The 21,122-nt window shown below is 40.6% G+C and overlaps 1 protein-coding gene across 10 annotated transcripts in view; it reads right to left on the reverse strand.

The window, feature by feature from the left end:
- Positions 1-21,122, reverse strand: part of CDK8 (cyclin dependent kinase 8) — an 84,935-nt gene that overhangs the window by 43,106 nt on the left and 20,707 nt on the right. For 7 of the 10 annotated variants that reach the window (XR_012672005.1, XR_012672004.1, XM_075139885.1 and 4 more), the window contains exons 2-3: positions 14,004-14,079; positions 2,756-2,866 (exon numbers count right to left, since the gene is read on the reverse strand). Coding sequence is in view for 7 of the 10 variants with exons in the window: in XM_075139885.1 (XP_074995986.1) it covers positions 2,756-2,866; positions 14,004-14,079 (187 nt within the window). In the remaining 3 variants the exon portion in view is untranslated. Of the gene's footprint in view, positions 1-2,755; positions 2,867-14,003; positions 14,080-21,122 lie in introns of those variants that run through there. The other 3 variants (XM_075139891.1, XM_075139893.1, XM_075139895.1) reach the window with 2 other exon arrangements.

Genomic DNA, 21,122 nt, shown 5'->3' on the forward strand with positions numbered 1-21,122 from the left:
CTTTTTGTTAAGATAGGCTGATACCTTGTATATCACAGCACAGAAATAAAAGTGCATCACCTAACTCCCCTATTATTTTACTTTTACGTTTTCTCCTACAGTGATAATGACACTGTAATATTCAACCCCTAATGCCAGACAGAAATTCTTGCAAACTGTATCAGGAGTTTTAAACATCTAAATTAGAAGCCCAGATTTATTCCTTCTTTATTTACTACACCCTTAAAACACAGTACTCTCAAAACAGAAGCTGTTGACAGAGCAAAGCTGTAAATCTGTCCATCTGAAAGACAGGTACCAAGCCAGACACGGAAAAATCCTTTAACAATTATAAGTGTATACACAGGCAATGATGTCTAGCAACAATGAGGAGTCCAAAAGGATATGTTTTCTTAGCACTTGAGTGCCAGGTGCCACTAACTTCAATAGCATAAGGTGTGCCACAGTCATGGTAACCATTTCCGTCTTTGTCTTCTTTTGAGAGAGAGAGGTAACTTCTACAACAAACTTTTTCATGCATTTACACTTCTTTTCTGTAATGGCTCACACTTGTGAGATCATCAAAATCTGGCACCAAACTTCTATCACGTGTTCTCCCTACATTCCTGAGCTTTCATATTCCAGGTGCCAATTAGGTACCCAACTACTCAAACCCCTTTGCGAAATTGCCTTTCCGCTCTTGCTGCAGCCCAGCTCCATACAGCTTGCCCTCTTTTGCTTCAGGCATCAAGCTTGGCTTTCCTGGGAGGAAAAGGCACATCCCTGCTCTGCCAAAGGTAAAAATGGAGCTGCAAGGAGAGAAATATTGATGAAAAAGTGACAGTCCCTGCCCAGTCAGCCAAGCACCACGTGCACGAGCATCCCTAACCCTGAGCTACAAGTTTCACCTCCTCTCGCCTCCCACTTCCACTGACTCCAAAGCAAGTGTTATTTTTCATGCAGTGGCCAGAGAGAAGTGACTCTTCAGAGACAGACAGAAAGACAGATGGTTCTCCTGGACCTTTTTGTCCTGCTCTGTTATACTCTGTGCCCTTTTCCCAGCCTTGTTTGAGACCTGCTGCGCTAGATATGCTCAGCAATGGAGGACTTGGTCCATGGCCAGCTCTCTGGAGCATGGAGCCAGCCCAGTCACTGCAGCTAGGTCTCTGGCATCCAAATACAGTGAACAACCAGGAGCTGGTACAGTTGGGGAGTTCTGGAGTTTATAAAGGTATGTGCATGTAAACATCAAGGTCAAAACTGAGGGTCATTCCTAAGTTACCGATATTCAAACCAGTGTTTCGTTAACAGAGGTGCTTCTACAGTGATTTTGGTTAAGTATGAAGCAATGCAGAAATGTATAAATACAAACAAGGACAGGTCACTATTAGTCACAATCTTCCAAACAAATACAAAGCCTTGCAGCACATTTTGAAACAAAAAAACCCTCACACATTCCTAAGCTTCTGCAGCTTAGCGTATCAAAATACAGGGGAGCAGTGAAAAAAAGAATGTGCTTGTGTTTTCACCACATTAGCAAAAAGCTGTACTCCTTTCCGCAAGATTTTGTTGTTGTTGTTTTGTACGTTAGCCTTAAGAATGTCTCAACATTTCAGCTGTTTGATTTTTTTTTTGCCTTAATTTTATTTTGGCAATGAAATCTCAATACTAACTATCGGAATTTCCAAGACATTGAACTGGGAGAAAATATCTTCAATTCAGCTTAGCTGAAGGGAAACTGACACACTAGTTCTCAGGCAAATACTACTGAATTATTCCCAACTACAAGGAACACCATTTTCAAAAGAAATTAGTTTTAATTTGGTTTGTACACCTTAGCTGTCTGAACTACACGCAGAGGAAAAACAACTCATGATTCATACAACTCAAGTCTTACATGAATCCACACATCAAAATTTCCATCTCATTCCAAATTGCCTCTGTTGTACCCTTTGATATGAATCTTCTTAATATCTTTTAAGTTTAGTATTACAATACTTGTTCCATTAAGAGCAATCCTCAAAATGTATGTCAGATTTAATTCAAGGAAAACACATACCTTTTTTCAGGGAAGTCAAGGTTGCATGGGATTTTGGATTCTTTACAATGCTGCTACTTTTTTTTTTTTTTTTTAAGCATTCCAAATGGATGTTAAGGTTACAAAGACTAAGTTAACAGAGGAAAAGGATATATATCTTAAAACAAATTTACTTTGCCTTCAACGTGTTTATATTTCAAAGCTGTATCTTGTAATTAGGAATAAAGAGCCTTCCTCCCAAATACATGAAATTTCAGCAGATGAATTGAATAAAAAGCTTCTCCCACTGAAACACATGAATTAAATTTCAATTATATGCAGTGGCATTACTCTCACTTCATGTATTCACGGATGACATGCAATGTAACTAAAACTCTAAACTGTCCTATTCAGCCAATAAGTTTGTCATTTTTCAAAGGGAATCCACCTGCATAATCAATTACATTTTCCTGCACCCTACTTTAGCTGTAATGGAGGGTTATATCTGCATTTATTTAACTAGATTTCTAGCTTCTGAGAGCTGAATGCAGATTTTAATCTTCTTAAAGAGGTCACAGATTAACTGTGTAGCGTGCTTACCCAACATTTTCCATTGCTTTTCCTTTAGTACTGAAATGTTTCCAACAAACACAGGGCAAAAGGCTATACTGTTTTTAAACCAACATGTCTTCTCTGACCTTGTCCCTTTTTTCTGCAACTAAAACTCTAAACCTGGTACCTACAAGCAATTCACCTTACCCAGAGGTCATGCTCAGCGTAGTCAAAGAGAAGCCACACTTTCCTGTCAGCATGGGAAAGAAACACCTTTTGCAGAGAAATGACATTTGGATGCTTGAGCTCCCGCAGCAACTGCAAAATAAAGAAAGTCCACAACAGTTATATCTACACATCCAAAGCTGTGAAAGGGCTGGAAATCTGAATACTTTAATAGTCTTTGCTACGTATTCTACAATACAAACAAGAAAAGTTGAAATCTGCAAGTCATGGAAAACAGCATGTATCTTTTTAATGAAAGAACCAGTCATTAGTTTGAAACCAACACTGAAAGCAGGTCATAACCCTCTTAGGGCACTCACTTCCTATTCATTTCCTAGAAGTTGAAGTCTGTGTAAGCCTCACTATGATCCAGGATCAAGAAGACTCTGCAAACAGCCGGCTGTGGCATCTGCCCTCTCCCATAGGCTGTAATCTTTGATAGAGCCATTTAGGGTATCCAATTTTCTCCTGACTCCCAATTATCTGAAAACCCTGCATTTTGGTTGCACCCATTCAAGGCTGAATGGGATGACTCATTTAGAGCCTGTCAATGCAGTCAGGTAAACGAAGATGTGGTTTGTAAGATGGAGTCAGCTGATCTACAAGGTCACCATCAACTACGGAAGGAGGTCCGACTCCCTCCCACAACATACATTACACCAGTTACGTCACTCACAGAAGCCATCCACAAAACAGCTCCCAGTTCAGGAGAAAACTAACCCAGACACACAAAGGTGTTAACTTTCTGCTGAATTCCTGAGCTGAAATGACTCACGGCACTAACAGCAGACCCAGCACTAGCAAAGGGACACAGCTAGGAGCAAGAACTTCTTTCAGCAGCAGTGAGCCAATAAAGCAACTCAGCTGCTGTAGAAACTATAGCTTTAACCACCACCAAAAGGAACACATAGCTGAGATATAGCACAAAAACTGAATGCAGACAGCATCAGCATCTATTTGAGCTCTACTGGTCATGTTACAATTATACTGTACTCACACAATTGCTAAGAAAGAAACAAAAAAGTTATCTAAGCAAACTATGTCAAGCGTGGCTACCCAAGACTAGATGAATTCTTGCCAGCTCAGTCTGCCAGAAATGATGACATTCTTAATAAAAGGAATGGCTAGGGTTTTTTTGAAAGCCAAGGACAATCTGAATATAGAATAGAAAATTAACATTTTATTTCTGAGACTGAATCTATTTTCAATAAAATATATTTTTCCCACTACGTAATAGAGGAAAAATGAAAATTCATTCCTTTCTACAGATACCTTTGTCACATGTGGTAACATTTTAGCTGCTACTGAGATAGTAAAACGGGACTCGACATCTGCACATGTTTGCTTCCTTCTTTTCTATTTCATTTGAGACAGATTCCTACCTGTCTGCTCACTGACCAGAGTCTTCAGTGTGGCATTTCTTGAGCAAGAGGACGTAGCCCACAGAGCTTTTATCTCAAGTATGAGATCAAACGGGGAGACAAAGGGTTGAGGAGACAATGCAACACTACAAATCAATGCAGAAGGTAGTTGTTTCAGCATTTTAAACCTCTTAATCTTAAGATTTGCAAAAGCATTACATAGAGGAATTTTAAGGCAGGATCTGCAAGAAGTGTGGAATTCTGTAAACGCCTGTAATTCCTACAAAGCATAAGATCAGCATGGGGAAAACCAAGAAATGCTTATTTGCAATTTTTTAATCAATTACAGGTGGGGGCCATCTGTGGTAGGTTGACCACAGCCAGTAGCTAAGCCCCACACAGCCACTTGCTCACCCCCCTCAGTCAGATGGGAAAGGAAGAGCAAAAAAAGCAAGAATATTTGTGGGTGAGAGTAAGACTTTAATAAGTGACAGAAAGAGGAATTTAAAAAAAAAAAAAAACTACAACGCAAGTGATGCAAAGGCGATCACTCACCACTTCCCAGAAGCAGACCGATGCCCAGGCAGTCTCCGAGCAAAGGCTACCTCCCCAAAGGGAGAGTGGGAAAGAGAGAAAGCCTGGACACTAAGCAAGCACTGCTCAGCAATAGCCAAAACCCACTAAGTGGTGGGTTATCACCACTGCTTTAGTCGCAAATCCAAAACACAACATCACGTGGGCTGCTATGGAGAAGATTAACTGCATCCCAGCCAGACCCAGTACAGCAAAAGTGTCGGTGGGAGTCAGCCTCTTAATAGCGAATAAGGTTATAGGGTTTAAGGACACGTTGCGCCAGTCCTTAAAGGACTTTTTGTTGAATCAGTATAAATTCACAGCTTAAATTTATGCCAAACGTCTTGATGAATTAACTTTACCCAGGAGATTGCATGACATAGTCCAGCAACTATGTGTCCATTCCAAAATTTTATCAGATTTCCTGTGGCTTGATGACACACCTGTATCAGACAACAGACTATTTCTCAATGAAAGAGGCAAATACTAGTCCGGGCTCTAGAAAATAATGTAATTTTCCCCTTCAGACCCCACATCTGTTCAGAATCCAAGCCCAGACACTGCGCATTTTCATCCAGGTTCCAGCTCCGGCGTCGGGTCTCTCCAGATTTCAGTCTCCTCCTCCACATGCTTGAAGTTCGCTGGCAAATCACACACAGGAACACTCACACAGCTCTCCCTGGTAGCTCACCTCCTTCCCTTTCCTACCTTTCATCCTTCCTCTAAATGTCCTACAGTAAGTTTCACACAGTCCCAGCAGCCCCCTCAAACACCCAACAAAACCTCTATCCTCCGGTAAGATCCATAGCAATCTGCTTTCCCTTCTCATCTGTTACAAAGCCCTGGTTGTTACAAAGCCTTCCAGGATACAGGCAAGAGGTTCCTTTTGCAGCCCATCAGCAGTGTTTTAAGCGTTCTGGCCTTTCTTACTGTCACTGAGAGCAGCTGTTATGATTTGTGCATCTGTGTGCTCAGTTTATCATTCTTGCTTGGTTTTTGCCTTTGCCTTTTATGCTGAATAGCCATTAACCACATATTCTTCCAGTCCGCTCAAAAAAACTAATGGGTTTGGTCAAAACTAGACAGCCACAAGCACCCCAGTGAATAGGATGGCTAATATATATCAGCAAAACCATCAGAATAAGGAAATGATTGCTGCAGTGGTGACAGATGATCCCTGAATCACTGTCTTGGAAAGGCTGAAACGCTCCAGGACAGCGATAACGCAGAGCGACAAATGCAAACGCTGTCTGAAGGACAGAAAGAGCTCGGGCAGATGATAACACATCACATGGGCTGTAAACAGCATTTCCATCAACCTCACTCTCCATGAACCAGGCCTCTCCAGCCCATATGCCACACGCCTTTCCTACCAGATGACTTGCCTCTGGTACAGCAGCTGACAGAGTTCACTGAAGACAAAGCAGACTGCAAGAAAGACGGTTTGACTACCAGTACGATGCCTGCTAACGATAAAGGCCATTTTTTGGCCTCGTGACTCTGATACCTAATTGCTTCTGTCTATCCTAGTTCAGTTCTACAGAACACAAAGAGAAAGTAGACAAAAACTATGCATTTGGCTCTCAGTAAGTTAGCTTCATTTTCATTTGCATATCACATGATGATTCAAATCCATTTCTACAACCAGAAAGGTTTCCTTTAAATTAGTTGGTCTGGGTGCCCCTTATAAAGAAAGGAGATGCAATTGACCTTCAAAGAAACAGAAATCAGCAAATGATGAAGGTGCTGATACATCTGGTTTGACTTGAGTGTTACAACCCCACGTTGTCCCTTCCTGTGTCCCCACACAGGAAGGGAAACAGCATCCCCACGTGCACGTCCCAGGCTCACACTAAGGTTCCTCCATCTCCCTCTTCAAATGCAGAAATACTCGTTCCGCAGCCATGGGGCAGCTGGGGGACAGTAAATGAAAGTGTCCTAACGATGCATAAAATTGTTAAATTGCTTCACGAACAAGGACAAAGTGGGGTAAGACAGGACATTATTAAATAATCAGCAGCATTAAGGCAGCCTGGCAAACTGCCGCGTGACTAAGGCAAATCTTGCACAGGGACACTAACAATAATCACCTTTCACATCAAATGTGAGCTGAACTCAGCACAAGTCTTGATGAACATGATCTCCTTCCTCCGGTGATATTCCGCATTTCCCATACAGCTCTCCACCACTACAGACACTTCTCATGAGCCAAGACACTGCACGCTTTGCCTAAGCGAGGATCTCTAGCTTAACTGCAAATGTCATTCCACCCCCACGCTTGACGCTTCCTACTACATGTGGTCTGCAGGATTGTAACCTGCTAAGTGTTGCAATACTACCATACTTACTTCTATAATTAAGCACAGAGTCATTTGCTAGAGCAATTGGCCAGGTGAGCTGGCTGAGGAGTTTCTCTGATGTCCTGTCTCAGGACTTCAGCTATCTTAGAAAAGGCAACTCCTTGCTCCCACTGCCCTCCTATGAGTGCTATGCAACACGCTTCTCCCAAAGCTTAGGGCGGTCAGAAAGTGGCTAGACACAAAGCCATAGGCAATTATCAAGCAAACCTTTCACTTAAGCAAAAATCACTATTGTGTCATCTTGCTAGTTTGATGGAGTAAATTCCAAACCTAATCATCATCTCATGCTTGAAAAAGGCTCACATCAGTTCCACCAAGTGATCCAGCAACAAACAAATCGTATATGAATAATCACACCATAGCCTTAAGATGGAAAATGGGGAAATAGGGACTTGGAACAAAGCAGATTGCGGTTGATGGAGAATAAGGTGATTTTCAGACCAGAAGATGACTGACAAAGATTTAGTCATCCTGTAACAGACAAGATACCAGTGCAACTACTGCTACAACAGATGAGTATAGGCAGTAGTGAGACATTACCTGAAATGTTATGCGCAATTCTGGCCAATTCGGGGAAGATTAATTCCAACTGCAACAGGACAAAGAAAGCCCAAGCCTACACCCAGGGGAAGGGAGAGCCTACTACACAACAGGAAAACAGCAAGTCAAGACAAAATCCTTATAACCTGCCAAAACAAAGCCAGAGAAAGATGCAGTCTCTCTTGCTCTCTTTAAAATGAAAGCAGGAGAGAAGAGCTATTCTAACTGTCTCCCAAAATTATCATAAGTACAAATGGGTATGAACTAGTCATGATTAATTGTGGCTTAAAGGCTGAATAATGTTAATAGAGTCATTACTAGAATGAGACTCAGGAACTGCCTTCAGAGATTTTTCTTTTCCTTACAAGTTTAACTTGTAGTTTGCTAAATTTTTGAAGGTGCACTTTGCTTGTCTGCAAGAGCAGGCGCAGAATAGGACGACTCCAGAGGTGTCATCCAATTCTATATTCATAAAATAAATTTCTAAAAAAAAAAATTCAAGTCACTATTCTTAGTTTCCTATCAAAAATTGGAGCTCTACTAACATACTTCAAACTTGATATTTAAACTAAAACCCAAATTTTGTTACACAAGTTCTTAAATCCCAAGTTGGTTAGCAGATATCCAGTACATTCAAGATCTGTTTGTTTCAATGTAAAAACGATTTTAAAGTTTTATATTCTCATGAGTCAGATATTCCACAGTACTAAAAAAGAACAAAATACCTGCTGAAAGTACATGCTGTTTTCCTTTCAAAAGTGTTCACATGAAAGCTTACAAAGGCAATGTAACAGAAAAAGTTGTAATACTGCTCACTCTATGAATTTATTATGAAGCTGGTAATACATTTTTAAAGCTCCAGTTCTTCAGACATACAACCACGTGAAATTGTTGCTTTATTTTATTCTTTTGTTTTTATTTTTTAAGTCCTAAATGTTGCAAAAAGAAGCCTGACAACACAAAATATCAAGAGGAAAAAAATGCACATTTATGCTTTTAACTTCTGTGGTTTCCAAAACAAATGAGTCTTACATGATCACACATACAAGTCAATATATATTAGCAACTCTTATGTCCAAACAAAGCATTAGAAGAGGTGTTATTAAAGGTTCTCTGAAAGTAAGGAGGTGGATGAAGAATCCAGATGAGACAGACACTGGATGTCAAGCTTAGTCAAATTCTGCTGTTCACAGAAAACATTATGATTCCTAAGGATTCCAATTTCTAACATTTAATCAGTATCTTTGTCCCACTTTCACAGAACTAAAAATAATACTACCCTCCTTTTATACAACATCTCTCAAGAATACTGTTTGTAGCCCTATAGTATGAGTCGATAAAGCACCCATCTTGTATGATGAGTCACAATTTACATTTTACATACCATACTACTATTAAATTAAAGCATTTGAGAGTCATTAGATTTGCCAAAGAGAGTCAAATCAAACATTTGTCTTCCTCAATATCTTGCCACCTTTCATCACATGGAAAGATTGCTAATAAACCATTACTTGTCTTCTGACAGGAGGATTGTACTCATCTAAATGATTTCGGTGTTTGGTCTTGTGGGAAACTGCTTTCATTGTTAGTGTGGAAGAGACATAATAGCCCCCACAACCTGAGGAACCTGCACCCAAATACTGTTCCTTATCGCATAGCTGATACAGGACTCTTCCAGCAAGCTAACTGGGACTTCCTTACCAGGGGAAGATGTTGAACAGAGTGAATCCTGGAGTCACCCAGTTTCAGCTTCTGCCTCATGGGGTCCCTCCAGCTGCTGCATGCTGCCTCAAGAGTCCCTGGTCACCCTCAGACCGGCTCTGAAAGAGCCCTTAAGCTCTTCTTCCATCCCCTCCACTGGCAGAGGAGAAAGAAGCCCGATAATCACATAATGACATGTTCTTGTCACCCAGAACATGGAAGCCCCACTGTGCAAGGAGGACCAATTCACCTCTACAGCAGCCTCCTCCACCGAGGTCAGCTTGGCCAAGACCACTAGTCAATGGCAGCTCCCTTCTCAGCTGCCCAGGGCACAGGCCTGCTGCTCTAGCTCTGCCTCTACCTCTCTGCCACCTGCCCGTCCAGAAGCTGAAAGCCAGGGCGAAGCAGTTGCAGAGGTCAGCAGGACTGCTGCAGAGGCTTTCCCTTTCAGGTAGGAGCGGCAGTCATCACCCAGCCATCTCTCTGCTTATTCTCACGCTGCCCGGGTACCGTGTGCCTGCTCCCTGCAAACCCGGCCAAGTTCCTGATGGAAGGAGAGCTGTACGGGGCCCTGAGCCTCCTGTCTGGTAGACAAAAATCAAAACTCCTCTTTCTTTTGTTAAAGCTCAGACATGTGAACATTAGGGTACAAGTCTGCATTATACCCAGAGCACCCCTGCAGGTTCCTACCACTTTCTGTGAGCCACGTTAAGCAACGGTGTGACCAAAGGATGGTTCAACTCAGCATGCTCACGCAACAAAAAACTAACAAAACTGTTCATTTTCCCTTCAGTGAAGATGAACTTCCTCATCCTACACCCACACTATCACTACATCCAACACAGAAGACATCACCTTTTGTGATGACAGCCTGCATTTAGGAAACCACAAAATCCTAGGAATGCCCAAATGCCTCCAAGGCAGACCTAAAGAGTGGAAATAGAGAAGCCAGCTACTTATTGTTCTGTAGTTTTCTGTCCCAGCTCCAGTAGGCTCAAGGCTGTTCTAACTTGTACAAGCTGGCTATGGTGCTTGAAGGACATCACACAGACAGGAGACAGCCAGAGTACAGCATTGTCCACCCCAGCTCTACTTTGTCCCATTCAGCATTTCCATCAGAGAGTGTCTGCCACAATATTTAGCAGTTCCTCTTCAGAGCCAAGTCACAAACTAATGCTATCATGTAAAAAATACTATGTGGTGTTTTTACATACAAAGAAGCTTTTCAGTGATACTTCCGTCAAGCAAACCAGGCACCAAAAAAACCAAAGCTACACAGAAGTCCTGCAAAAATTAAAAGAAAAAAAAAAGAAACCAACCAACCACAAAACAAACAAAAAAACCCCCAACAACCACCCAAGCAACTTCTCACTAGCCAAAGGAAGCATAGGCAAGTGAAGTACTTGCAAGCCTGCTAAAACTGAAAGAAAAATGCTAATCAACAAGAAAAATGTCAGAAAGTCACTTAATTACTTTAAAACCTAAGACTCCTGTATAGGAAACTGCCCAACCCAAAATCCTGAAACTCTATTTGAGGCCTGGGTAACTCCTCCAGCTTCCCACAGCCTTGAAGAATTCTCCTGCTTTGCGAACTATGAAGTAGCAGTTGCTGCACTATTCCAGGTGATAGGCTTTAACGACTTCCTTCCTTGTGATTGCATCAGGAGATGAGGAATCGAGTGTTTGGGCTTGTATGTTTTGTATATTTTTTATACAAATCTTCTCATCATTCTATCCCTCTGCTCTCCCATCTAACACAAATCCACCTCTTGGTATGATGAGCATGCAGTTTTTAGTGCCTAAATCCTCAGAAATGCAAGTACAGATCACAAAAAAGATACCCGGAATCCCAGGCACTGCACACATCTGCAGAGAACAAGAGATGAGCAGCCAAACGTTCAGTTAAGGTTCTGGAAGAGGCAGGATTCACAAATGCTTACCCTGGTGGATGAATGGGGGAAAGATAAGGAAGAATATAACACTACAACTATCTTGATATTAAAGATACTGATTCAAGTATTATAATTAGCACAATAACTGTTAATTCTACCAGTTAATCAATTGGTTTACATAAAATCATTGAAAAAACCCTCTTATTTCGACAGAGTAAGAGACTGGCTAGGTTCTTGAACATTAGGTCTAAGTTCTCATGCTGCAGGAAGTACTGAAACATAGGAAGTCTTTCATATACATATATAGGCTGAGCTCCTCCCATAACTGAGTCAGCCATTTCAACTCAGGTCTCTGACCTAGTTCAAGCCTACCCCCGTAATTGCTGTATTTCGATAATTATTTTATTTTTCTGAAGATCTGACACTGTTCTTCAGCGCAGGTGTCTGCATCAAATAGACATCTTAGAAGCCTAGGTTATGGACAATTTTAAACATATAAGTTACTCAACAGGCCAAAACTCAAGTTAGTCGTCATAAACAAGACAAAAACCATTGCAGAGTTATAAAAACGAGGGAGAGTTTCACTGGGATTAATATCAAACTGCACTCTTCCCAGGTAGTCACAGAGTAAAATATACAAGCTTCAGCTCTCCAGAGAAACTGAAATGGATACATCTCATATGCAAACCAAGTCATCCTAGTTCCTTTTAATACCACCATGCTCATAAAATGCATTAATTGGGATAGTCCAGAACACACTGTAATAAAGTCTGGCATTCAGCCTTGACTTTTTAAGTATGACAACAAATAATTTTATTAATTAGATGTATAGATGACATTTTAGGGTACAACACTGCTGATTAACTCAGCAGCATTTTCATATATACATTACACATACTCACATAATCAATATAAACAGTATGGCTATTATCCTCAAATTGATCCATCTCCACATGAGGTTCCTTTTTTTCCATTAACAATATTAATTGATAGAAAGGGGGAAAAAATTCTATTTAACAGAATTAAAATGAACAACACGTTTTGGGGAAAAAATTCTCCTGTTAACTCCAAATAGCAACATCAAAAGAACAGTAAGGAAAAGAGATTCAAACCCTAGAAGTCCATGGTGAATTATTAATTCAACTGCAGGAAAATTCAACCACAGTATCAGCAGTTGCAAGCCTGGAAGCATAACCGTAAGCATAGTCAACAACAGCTCAAGAAATGCTGCTTCCGGTTACTCTTTCTACCCCTACACCTGCTTTTGGGCTCCACTCCCCTCTTAGCTCTTGATGCCTGCTTTCTTGGTATCTTTGGTCTCTTCAGTACATTCCCCTTCTTCCCCCCTTAACCCTCTCCCACGTGGGTCCTGCGTCGTACTGCTGTTCTCTTCAAAGGGCACACGCTGCAGCAGCTCAGAGCAAGGAGAAAGCCTCCCTGCTTCTTGCTCCTCTTCCATCACTACCGGGGACGCTGCAGCCCAAGAGGAATAACTACACAAGAGTCCTCAAGTCAGGCAATGAGGCCAAACCCTTCCCGGCTGTCAGCCAAGTTAGTGATTCTCTTTTAATAGATAGAAATTGAGTAAGGGTCATATCCAGAGCAGAGACACCTCCCTAACACCAGCCAAGCGTCTCCTGCCAAATTCAAGCAGAAAAAACTCTTCAAAACTCTTTAGGTAAATCACTGCAAAAAGACGAACAAAAAATTTTTCCAAATCCCTCTGAAATGGTAGCTGACACTTCTCAGAAGCGTTCAGCCTGAGGAAGTCACAGTATTTGGAAAATTTCTGCCAAAATGGATGAAATAAGCAAAAATTTAAGACTCCATTTTCAGCTCCTTCAGTTCAGTGTGGGTGTCTACAACGGCAGAGAGGCTCAGCCGTCATCAATGGACAGGAAGAGCTTTTCCTGAAGAATGTTCTTTGCACTTCATTTTTTTTCACCTCACTCGGTTTACGGACTCACGTGTTTGAAATCACAAAGCCAACTGGAAGTTGACAAAGTAGGAAAGCCTGGTACTCACTTCAATCAATAAAAAGGAAATTAGGGTAGGTATAGTTTTACACTCTTGAGGAACAAGGACTGAAAATAAACTATTTGCTTCCCCCCCACACACGTAAGTTACATGCAGTTCCTTTTAGTAAGCAATTTCAGTTGAAACGTTAAGAAAAATAAACCCAAGCAGCAGTATAACATAAGAACATACAACAGTTAAACTTCAGAATACAGGGGTTACCAGTATTTCTTTGGAAGCTTATCACAAACCATAACTAGACCACATTATTCACCAGTTTCTAACAACAAGGAATATACAAATATAAACCTGAATAACTTGAGAAAATGTTTGAATAATATTCATGGGTGTATTACAGCCTCCGAGGCAACAACAATGCCAGTTTAGTTTGAAGTTTTCACTTAAATAGAAGCTAACATGTTTTAATCACTATGAGCCAATAAGAACTAATGTCTTTAGGAAAATAACTGAAGTACTAATGCAAAAGTCAGATCAAATACATAATTTAAGCCACTGACTCTAATCATGTTTTTAAACTGCTGTATTTAAAGTTAATCTGCCCCAAGGCAGGCAGTAAATGGTAACTTAAAAACACTGTCATTTTTAGACAGCAAACATAACAGGTGCACAAAATCTTCTATGACATTTGTACTTACTTTATACCTCCATGATAAAAATATAGCACCCATAGTAGAATAACATAATTCAGCCAACAAAAAACAGCATGCACTCAAATTAATACTTGTAATAAGTCTGTTTGCTAGTAGAAAGAACTAATGTTACTTACTGCTATTTCTCTGCATGCAGACATAGAAATTCCAGTACCTTCTATTTGCTTTAAAGCATAATCTTTATCATCTTTCCTGTGAAAGAAGAAAAGAAGTTTTTTTTAAAAAATTGCACCATGAATTCAAAGTGAGTTCTTCACCACCATTCAGAGGACAGTTTCTAATTAATACAAATTCTGCATCTTACTTTCTTTTGATTCTTTACTAGTTTAATGTCTGGATACCCAGCTAAACCGTAAGATGATCACACCAGCTTAATAAAGCTAAAATATTAATTTGCTCTCACTACATAAATAGGGAATTTTAAAAACTTTCTTTTTTAAATGCAAGGATCGACATTTCTTCCATTCCTTCCTTCTCTTATTAAGAAAAAAACAAAGAAAACATTTAGTACATACCAGAAATAAGTCTAGCTAGGGATACATCTCCCACAAATGTATTACTCTGGGACACAGCAAGTCTTCCCCGTATTTTAATGAATTCTTGAGTAGCCCAGAAGAAACATCACAGTAACATCTTACCTTTTCTTTCCTCTAGGTCACAAAATGTGTCCTAAAATTATGTTCCTACCAAACTAATAAAACTACCAAGACTGATAAAAAAATCACAAGGCATCTTTGCAATCTGAAGAATCCAGAGAAATGTTTGTTCAGCTTTAAACATGTATAACACTTAAAAACACCACCACCACCCTGTACTTTAACCAGTATGTACCTTACAGTCATTTATTTAAAATGCAAGCCTATTAGTAGGCTCCCAAAAGCAAAACGAAGGAGATACACTGCAGCATTGACAACATTGAACTCTTGCCCATCCTCAGCCTCAAAGAGCTCAAATTTTTAAGAGATGGAGTGCTTGTCCTTCCCACTTCTGGGCTGGCATCCACAGCACTCCTGAGGGACATGGCACTGAACAACAGTATTGCCTTCAATATTTGGAGTGCTTGTATAGCCCCAAATCTCTGGGTTACATAAGAATCCTCATTAATTTTTAATGAATCCAGCTTCCACAGCTGTGAAGTGCCACCCTGAAAAAAATGCAACTCAAACATCCTAAATAAAACAAAACTGTAGTTAAGCATTTAAAACATATGTACTTGTTTCCTCCACCTCACACTAAATATCTGCAAGGCTTTGAATTGCTGTATTCCTACCTGAAACACACACTTTCCCCTACCCATCACGACCTTTTTAATCTCTCAAATTATCAGGTCCTGTCCAAGAGATTTTTCATGGGATTCAAAGACAACACACTGTTAGCAATAACCTTTCAACACAGAGAAGAGAAAAAGTGGGAGATTAATCGACAAAATCTGAACACAGTTAATGAAGAGGAAGAACGAAACCGAGTGGGTGAGAGCCGATTTCAGTAAAAGGGCAATTACATGGATTCGGCAAGATAAAAGAGGGGAAACGATACAGGATCTGACACAAACAGGAGAGAAAGAGTAGGGAGGACAACAAAAGCTTCCATATAACAAAAACCTAAAACTTCCTTGTCTGGAAGAGAAAGAGCCAATGCTGAGCACAAATTCATACATGGCCAAAAGAAGGTGGGAATAGGGAACAACAATCCCCTATTTTTCACCTTAGAGGAAAACAAGTTGCATGAAGCCCGAAAACAAGAAACCATTATGGTATAAAGCACATAATTAAACTGTGCAACTCATGAGGATAGAATATTATAGGGATGAAAAGTATAAATGGATTTCAAATCAAATTACACAAATTTATGGTGGATAGGGGAGTTATGGACCACTCCATGAGCAGCTACTGAATATAACCCCAGTCTGCTTTCCAGCACAGAGATTTCCAATGCTGCTGATAAAAAAAACATACAGGGAAATTCTCTCAGGTAAAAGTAATTTTGCCCTCTATCTGCCTTAGCTAGCAATGGCTCGCGGCCACTACTGGATACAAATATGAACCAAAATGGATTGGACTAAAGGTTATTCTCATCACCCTATGTGCTCATCTACTTAGTTTTCGAGGCGTTTGGAGAGATCCTTATTTCATGAGAAATGCTACCATACAACTGGTATTATTACAAGCATTTCTGGTAGCACTGTCTACAATGAAGCCTGCTTTGCATTTAAGATTGTACGACTATTTTTAATTGATCAAATTTTTGCCAAATTAAGTCTGGACTAAAATTCTCCACACCAGATGGCAGACTTGCTCTGGAAATTTTTAGAAAAAAATACTGCGGCTGTTTCCTAGAACAAAACTGGAAGAACACACTTTTAGTTGGGTATGTTAACTCTTTTACAATCACTGCTTTAATGCTGAAATTTGATAGGGGGGTTTAAGAACATAGCATTTGGTTTCAAAACAATGGATGAAATAGGAAGTCTCTGAAAATTAATGTTCACACATTAAAAGGCAGTTAAAGAACCGAGATCCAGAGATCCCATGCCCAACCTTGTTCTGCCCTTACAGCAACCCGGGGCTGTGGGGAGTTAACCACTCGCTCGTTTGCTCTGCCCGGGTGCTGCGTGCAGGAGCCAAGAGCAAGTGGCCTCTGCCCTGTCCTCCACCTACCCAAGCAGTTTAGAAGAAATATAAGCATAGTAAAAAGAAGGAAAAGAAATTACAATTTAGGGATAAAGCACATTTTTAGCACCACACTACAGTCTCCTCCAGAACCTGAAAAAATAACCAAAGACTTGCAAGACTTAAATTCTCTGAATTGTGCACGCACAGTTGAGACACAAAGTAATAACCAATTCCTAACCCTCTCTAACATCTGTTCTACACTGAGGCTGGTAACGCCATGGTTACCCATTACACCATTACTACCAGCTTTTCCATTAACAGAAGTAGGAAAATCCTACTTCTGCCTTTGAGCCAAGCGAGATTTTCTTTATAAAACTTAGTGTAATTCCTCGGGAGCCAAGGGAACTGGGGGAATAGTCTTCAAAGGGAGCGTTAGTTTTCAAACTTTACAAAGTGTTATGAAGCCAAAAGGAAGGCCAAACAGAGTGACCAAGCTTATTTTACAGAACTTTCAAAAACATTTTGCCAATAGTCTATTTAGAATCACAACACAGCCCAAACTGCTTCCCCATGGCTTCAGATATGGGCAATTTCCTTCTCTGAAGATAAAGAGGTGTGCAATGACAAGACAGGAAAAAGCAAACAAGAAGGAAAAAAAAAGTGAAAAAACACCGTGTTTACAAACATGTTCCACAGCCAACTGTAAGTAACAAAATTGGCCACTTAGCAGCTTGCATTTTTAAGGGCACAGTAAGACTCAAAGCATAATTCAACTAAATTTCTTCCTTCTAACAGAGAGGTCCTGTTGAGAAAACCTGTCTGCTTTCTCTGCTGCCTGGGAATGAGACGTTAAGTAACTTCAGCAGCTCCTCCACCTACCAGCAGGCTTAGAAAAGCAGGTCAATCTGCCATCTTATTTTCATACCAATATATTCACACTTTCCTGCACTTAAGTAGGCTGGCATCTTCAACACAGTAGTACTCCCCTCTAATAACAGGCAGTTGTGAGAGCAGTAAGAATAAGAAAACCCACTTTGTACACGGCTGCTGGAAATAGCAACATTTATCGTAGTCACATCCAAGCTGCATAACCTTGTGTAAAAATGTCATTTCCACAGAGGGACAACATTAACATCAGAGGCATAAACTTGAAAAAAATGGGTAGCTGCAACACCACTTCCAGTGGACTTCAATGACAAGAACAAATATACCTGCAGTATCACCATAAAAGAGCGTAACTATGTAGTTTTGTTCTTACAGCTTGAGTAAACTAAAACCGAAACCACCACCTTTAAGAGAATTAAGCTAGTAAGTATGAAAATGCTGTTTCCACATATTAATATCTTTAAGTTCTACTGAATTTTGAAGTACAATGGCACCGTAAGAAACATTCAGTCTATCTGGGGAAAAAAAAAAAAAAATCAAGAGGATGCCTGCTGAATGTGACCACATTGCAAAGCTTTAGTATTAAAATGCGTGGTATTTCTACTCTTTATTTAGAAGGATACTTTAAGCATAAATATGTTCAGCAAGAGCAAATTACAACATTTAGGAGACTGACTTGGCATTTTCACTTTGCTGCATCATCCCCTACCTCCTCCCCCAAGTCATAGCAACGATGTTTTTTGGTTTTAAATAAATTAAAATCAGCCTGGTACGTACATGACATTCAGTGAAGTTTACAGGAAGAATAGTAATTCAGTTCTTTGGAAGTATATGAATTCACAAATTCATTTTTGACACTGAAAGATTTTATACATTTATACTAAATGCCAAAAGAACTGCTGTATACACAGCAGTACAACACTTATATACACGCTAAAACAATACATGGTTTTCTAGAAAGTGCAGCAAGATGAGAGCAGACCGGTACGCATTCAAATGATGACTTGGAAGAACAGAATTACCTCTTTTTCCTCTTCCAACACCACATTTATGGCACCAAATAGTCCTGCCAGAGTAAGATATTTATACCAGGAGTTCTATTTATTTTTGCATTTTATATCTATTAACTACAAACCCAGAAAATGGGTGTGGTGGAGAACCAAGTGACAAAGGACACAAAAGAGGTTGAGGTTCTCAGTGCCGCCTTGGCATTGGTTTTCAATCATGGTCCACTCGTGCAACTACCACATTCCCAAGGCTAGTGGCACAGTCCTGGTGAAAGCAAGTAGAGGAAAGTCAGATTAGGGATGACTTCAACAAACTGGACACACAACAAGTCCATGTGACCAGGAGATGGGCTGCATTCAAGGATGTTTAACTGAGCTGGCAAATGTCATTGCAAAGCCACTCTATCATCTGCAAAAGGTCACGGTGATCATGGCAGGTTCCTGACGACTAGAAAGGGCAAATATCAGGATCCTCTTCAAGAAAGGATAAAAGGTTCAATGATACTATAGGCTCATCAGCATCACCGCAGTCCTTGAAAAGGTTATGCAGCAAACCCTCCTGGGAAGCTATCTTCAGGCACATGAAGGAAAAGAAATTACTGGGAACACCTAGCAAGGATTTTCCAAGCATGAGTTGTGCCTTACGAACCTGATTGTCCTATATGAGAAGACTAGCTCTGTGGACAATGGAAAAGCACTGGATGTTACCTTGACCTTAGCAAAGCTTGTGGCATGATCTCATAGTATACTCATAGCCAAATTAGAGAGAGAGCTTGGACAGCTGAACTACAAAACAGATGAAAAATCAATTGGACTGCCAGACTTAATTGGTTGTAATCAATGATACAAATCCAACAGGCTGTCAGTTACTAGTGCATCCCTCGGGGGCAGATACTGGGGCTGATATAACATCTTCATTAACAAATGGGCAATGAGATGGAAAGCGTCCTCAGCAAATTCACAGATGACACTAAATTGGGGACAGTGGTTGATGCATTGAGGAACTGAGCCGCCATTCGGACGGACCTCAACAGACAGGAAAAATGGGCAGACAAGAACCTCAGAAAGTTCAAAGACAAGTGCAAAGACCTGTCTCAAGTTTGGAATAACCCCATACGACCGGACACACTGCCAAGCGGGTCAAAAGCAGCTTTACAGAGCAAGACCTGGGGTCCTGGTGGACAAGTGGAACATAACTGCTCCTCAGTCTGCTCCCCAGACTGCTCCACCAGCAAGTAAGCTGGGAGTGCACAAGAAGTTGTGCACCCAGCTGACCCCAACTGACCAAAGGGATATTCCATACTGTACAATGTCATCCTCAGCAATAAAAGCTGCCGGTAGAAAAAGGAGGAAGGGTGGGCATTCGGAGTTATGGTGTTCGTCTTCCTAATAAACATTATGCGTAATGGAGCCCTGCTTTCCTGGAGATGGCCGAACATCTGCCTGTCAATTGGATGTAGTGAATGAATTCTTTACTCTGCTTTGCTTGCGTGCGCAGCTTTTGCTTTACCTGTTAAACTGTCTTTATCTCAACCCAGGAGTTTTTGCACTTTTACCCTTCCGATTCTCTCTCCCATCCCACTGCAGGGAGCGAGCAGCTCTGTGGGACTGAGTTGCCCACCGGGGTTAAACCTCAGGAAGCACATCCAAGATATATAGCCTTGACAACTGAAGAACACACCGAAGTATTAAGTTTACTCAGGTTTATAGTCACAGTCCAACTGGCTGAGACTGAAAAAAGTTTCCAATTGTAAAACATTTAAATGTATGAAACCCAGTGGTTATCATTCCATACATTTAAATGTACAAAGCTGGACAGGTATACCTGTGCAGAATGAGATATAACAGTTCTGTGAGGATAGAGGGTAACACCCAAATAGCAAAGATGATATGCAACAATAGCAAAGATGATACGCATCAGCAGAAAATAAATCACGTAGGAAACAATTTGGTACTAACAACTTGGTACAAAGGCTGAGAAATTCCATTATAAGCACCTGACTTCCCAGAAAGCACATTTTAGGTCAAAACTTTTGTCAAAATAATTAGTACACACAGTAAGTGTGATCATTGACCGTATACCTTCAGGTAAACCTACAATAAAGAGCGAAATCTTATAAGTCATTCCCTAAAAAAAAAATCTGAGCTAACAGTGATGCAATGATAACCACTTCACCTTTTTGCAATTCCATTTTTACAAAACCTGCTGGGTTTCATACATTTAAATGTTTTACAATTATTTTTATAAAAAGAACTGAAAACTAACAGTGAAGTTTTGCACAATAGCTTGCTTTAAGTCAATGGTTTGCTGCCGAAAGAACCCCATCTTCATCCCCAGACATACTCTTGTCCCTCTGCGCTAGAGCCCAGGCATTATTTTCAGATGGAGATGAGCTTATTCAGAGAGTGGAAAAGTATTTCCCATTTTTTGTTTGGCATGCTTTCTGCCACATTAGTGAGCTGAAATGGCCCTGCTGAATGCTCAGATGAGCACCGGAGCTGTCTAAAGGCAGAGAGCAGACGTAGCAGAGGCACAGCGGTTTCTGTCCACATTCAGGGTGAAGTTAATCTTCTAACCCGTACTTTCTTTCCACGCCAGCTTGAGGCAAGTACACCCGCCTTTGCCAGAAAGCTGCAGCTAAGTGTTACACCCGCTGCAGAAATAATTCTATTGACTAAAAAAGCTCACCATTCTAAAACAGTAGACTTCTTCAAAATATGCAAAGAATAT

The sequence above is a fragment of the Calonectris borealis genome, chromosome 1, assembly GCF_964195595.1.
Source record: "Calonectris borealis chromosome 1, bCalBor7.hap1.2, whole genome shotgun sequence".
Lineage (NCBI taxonomy): Eukaryota > Metazoa > Chordata > Aves > Procellariiformes > Procellariidae > Calonectris > Calonectris borealis.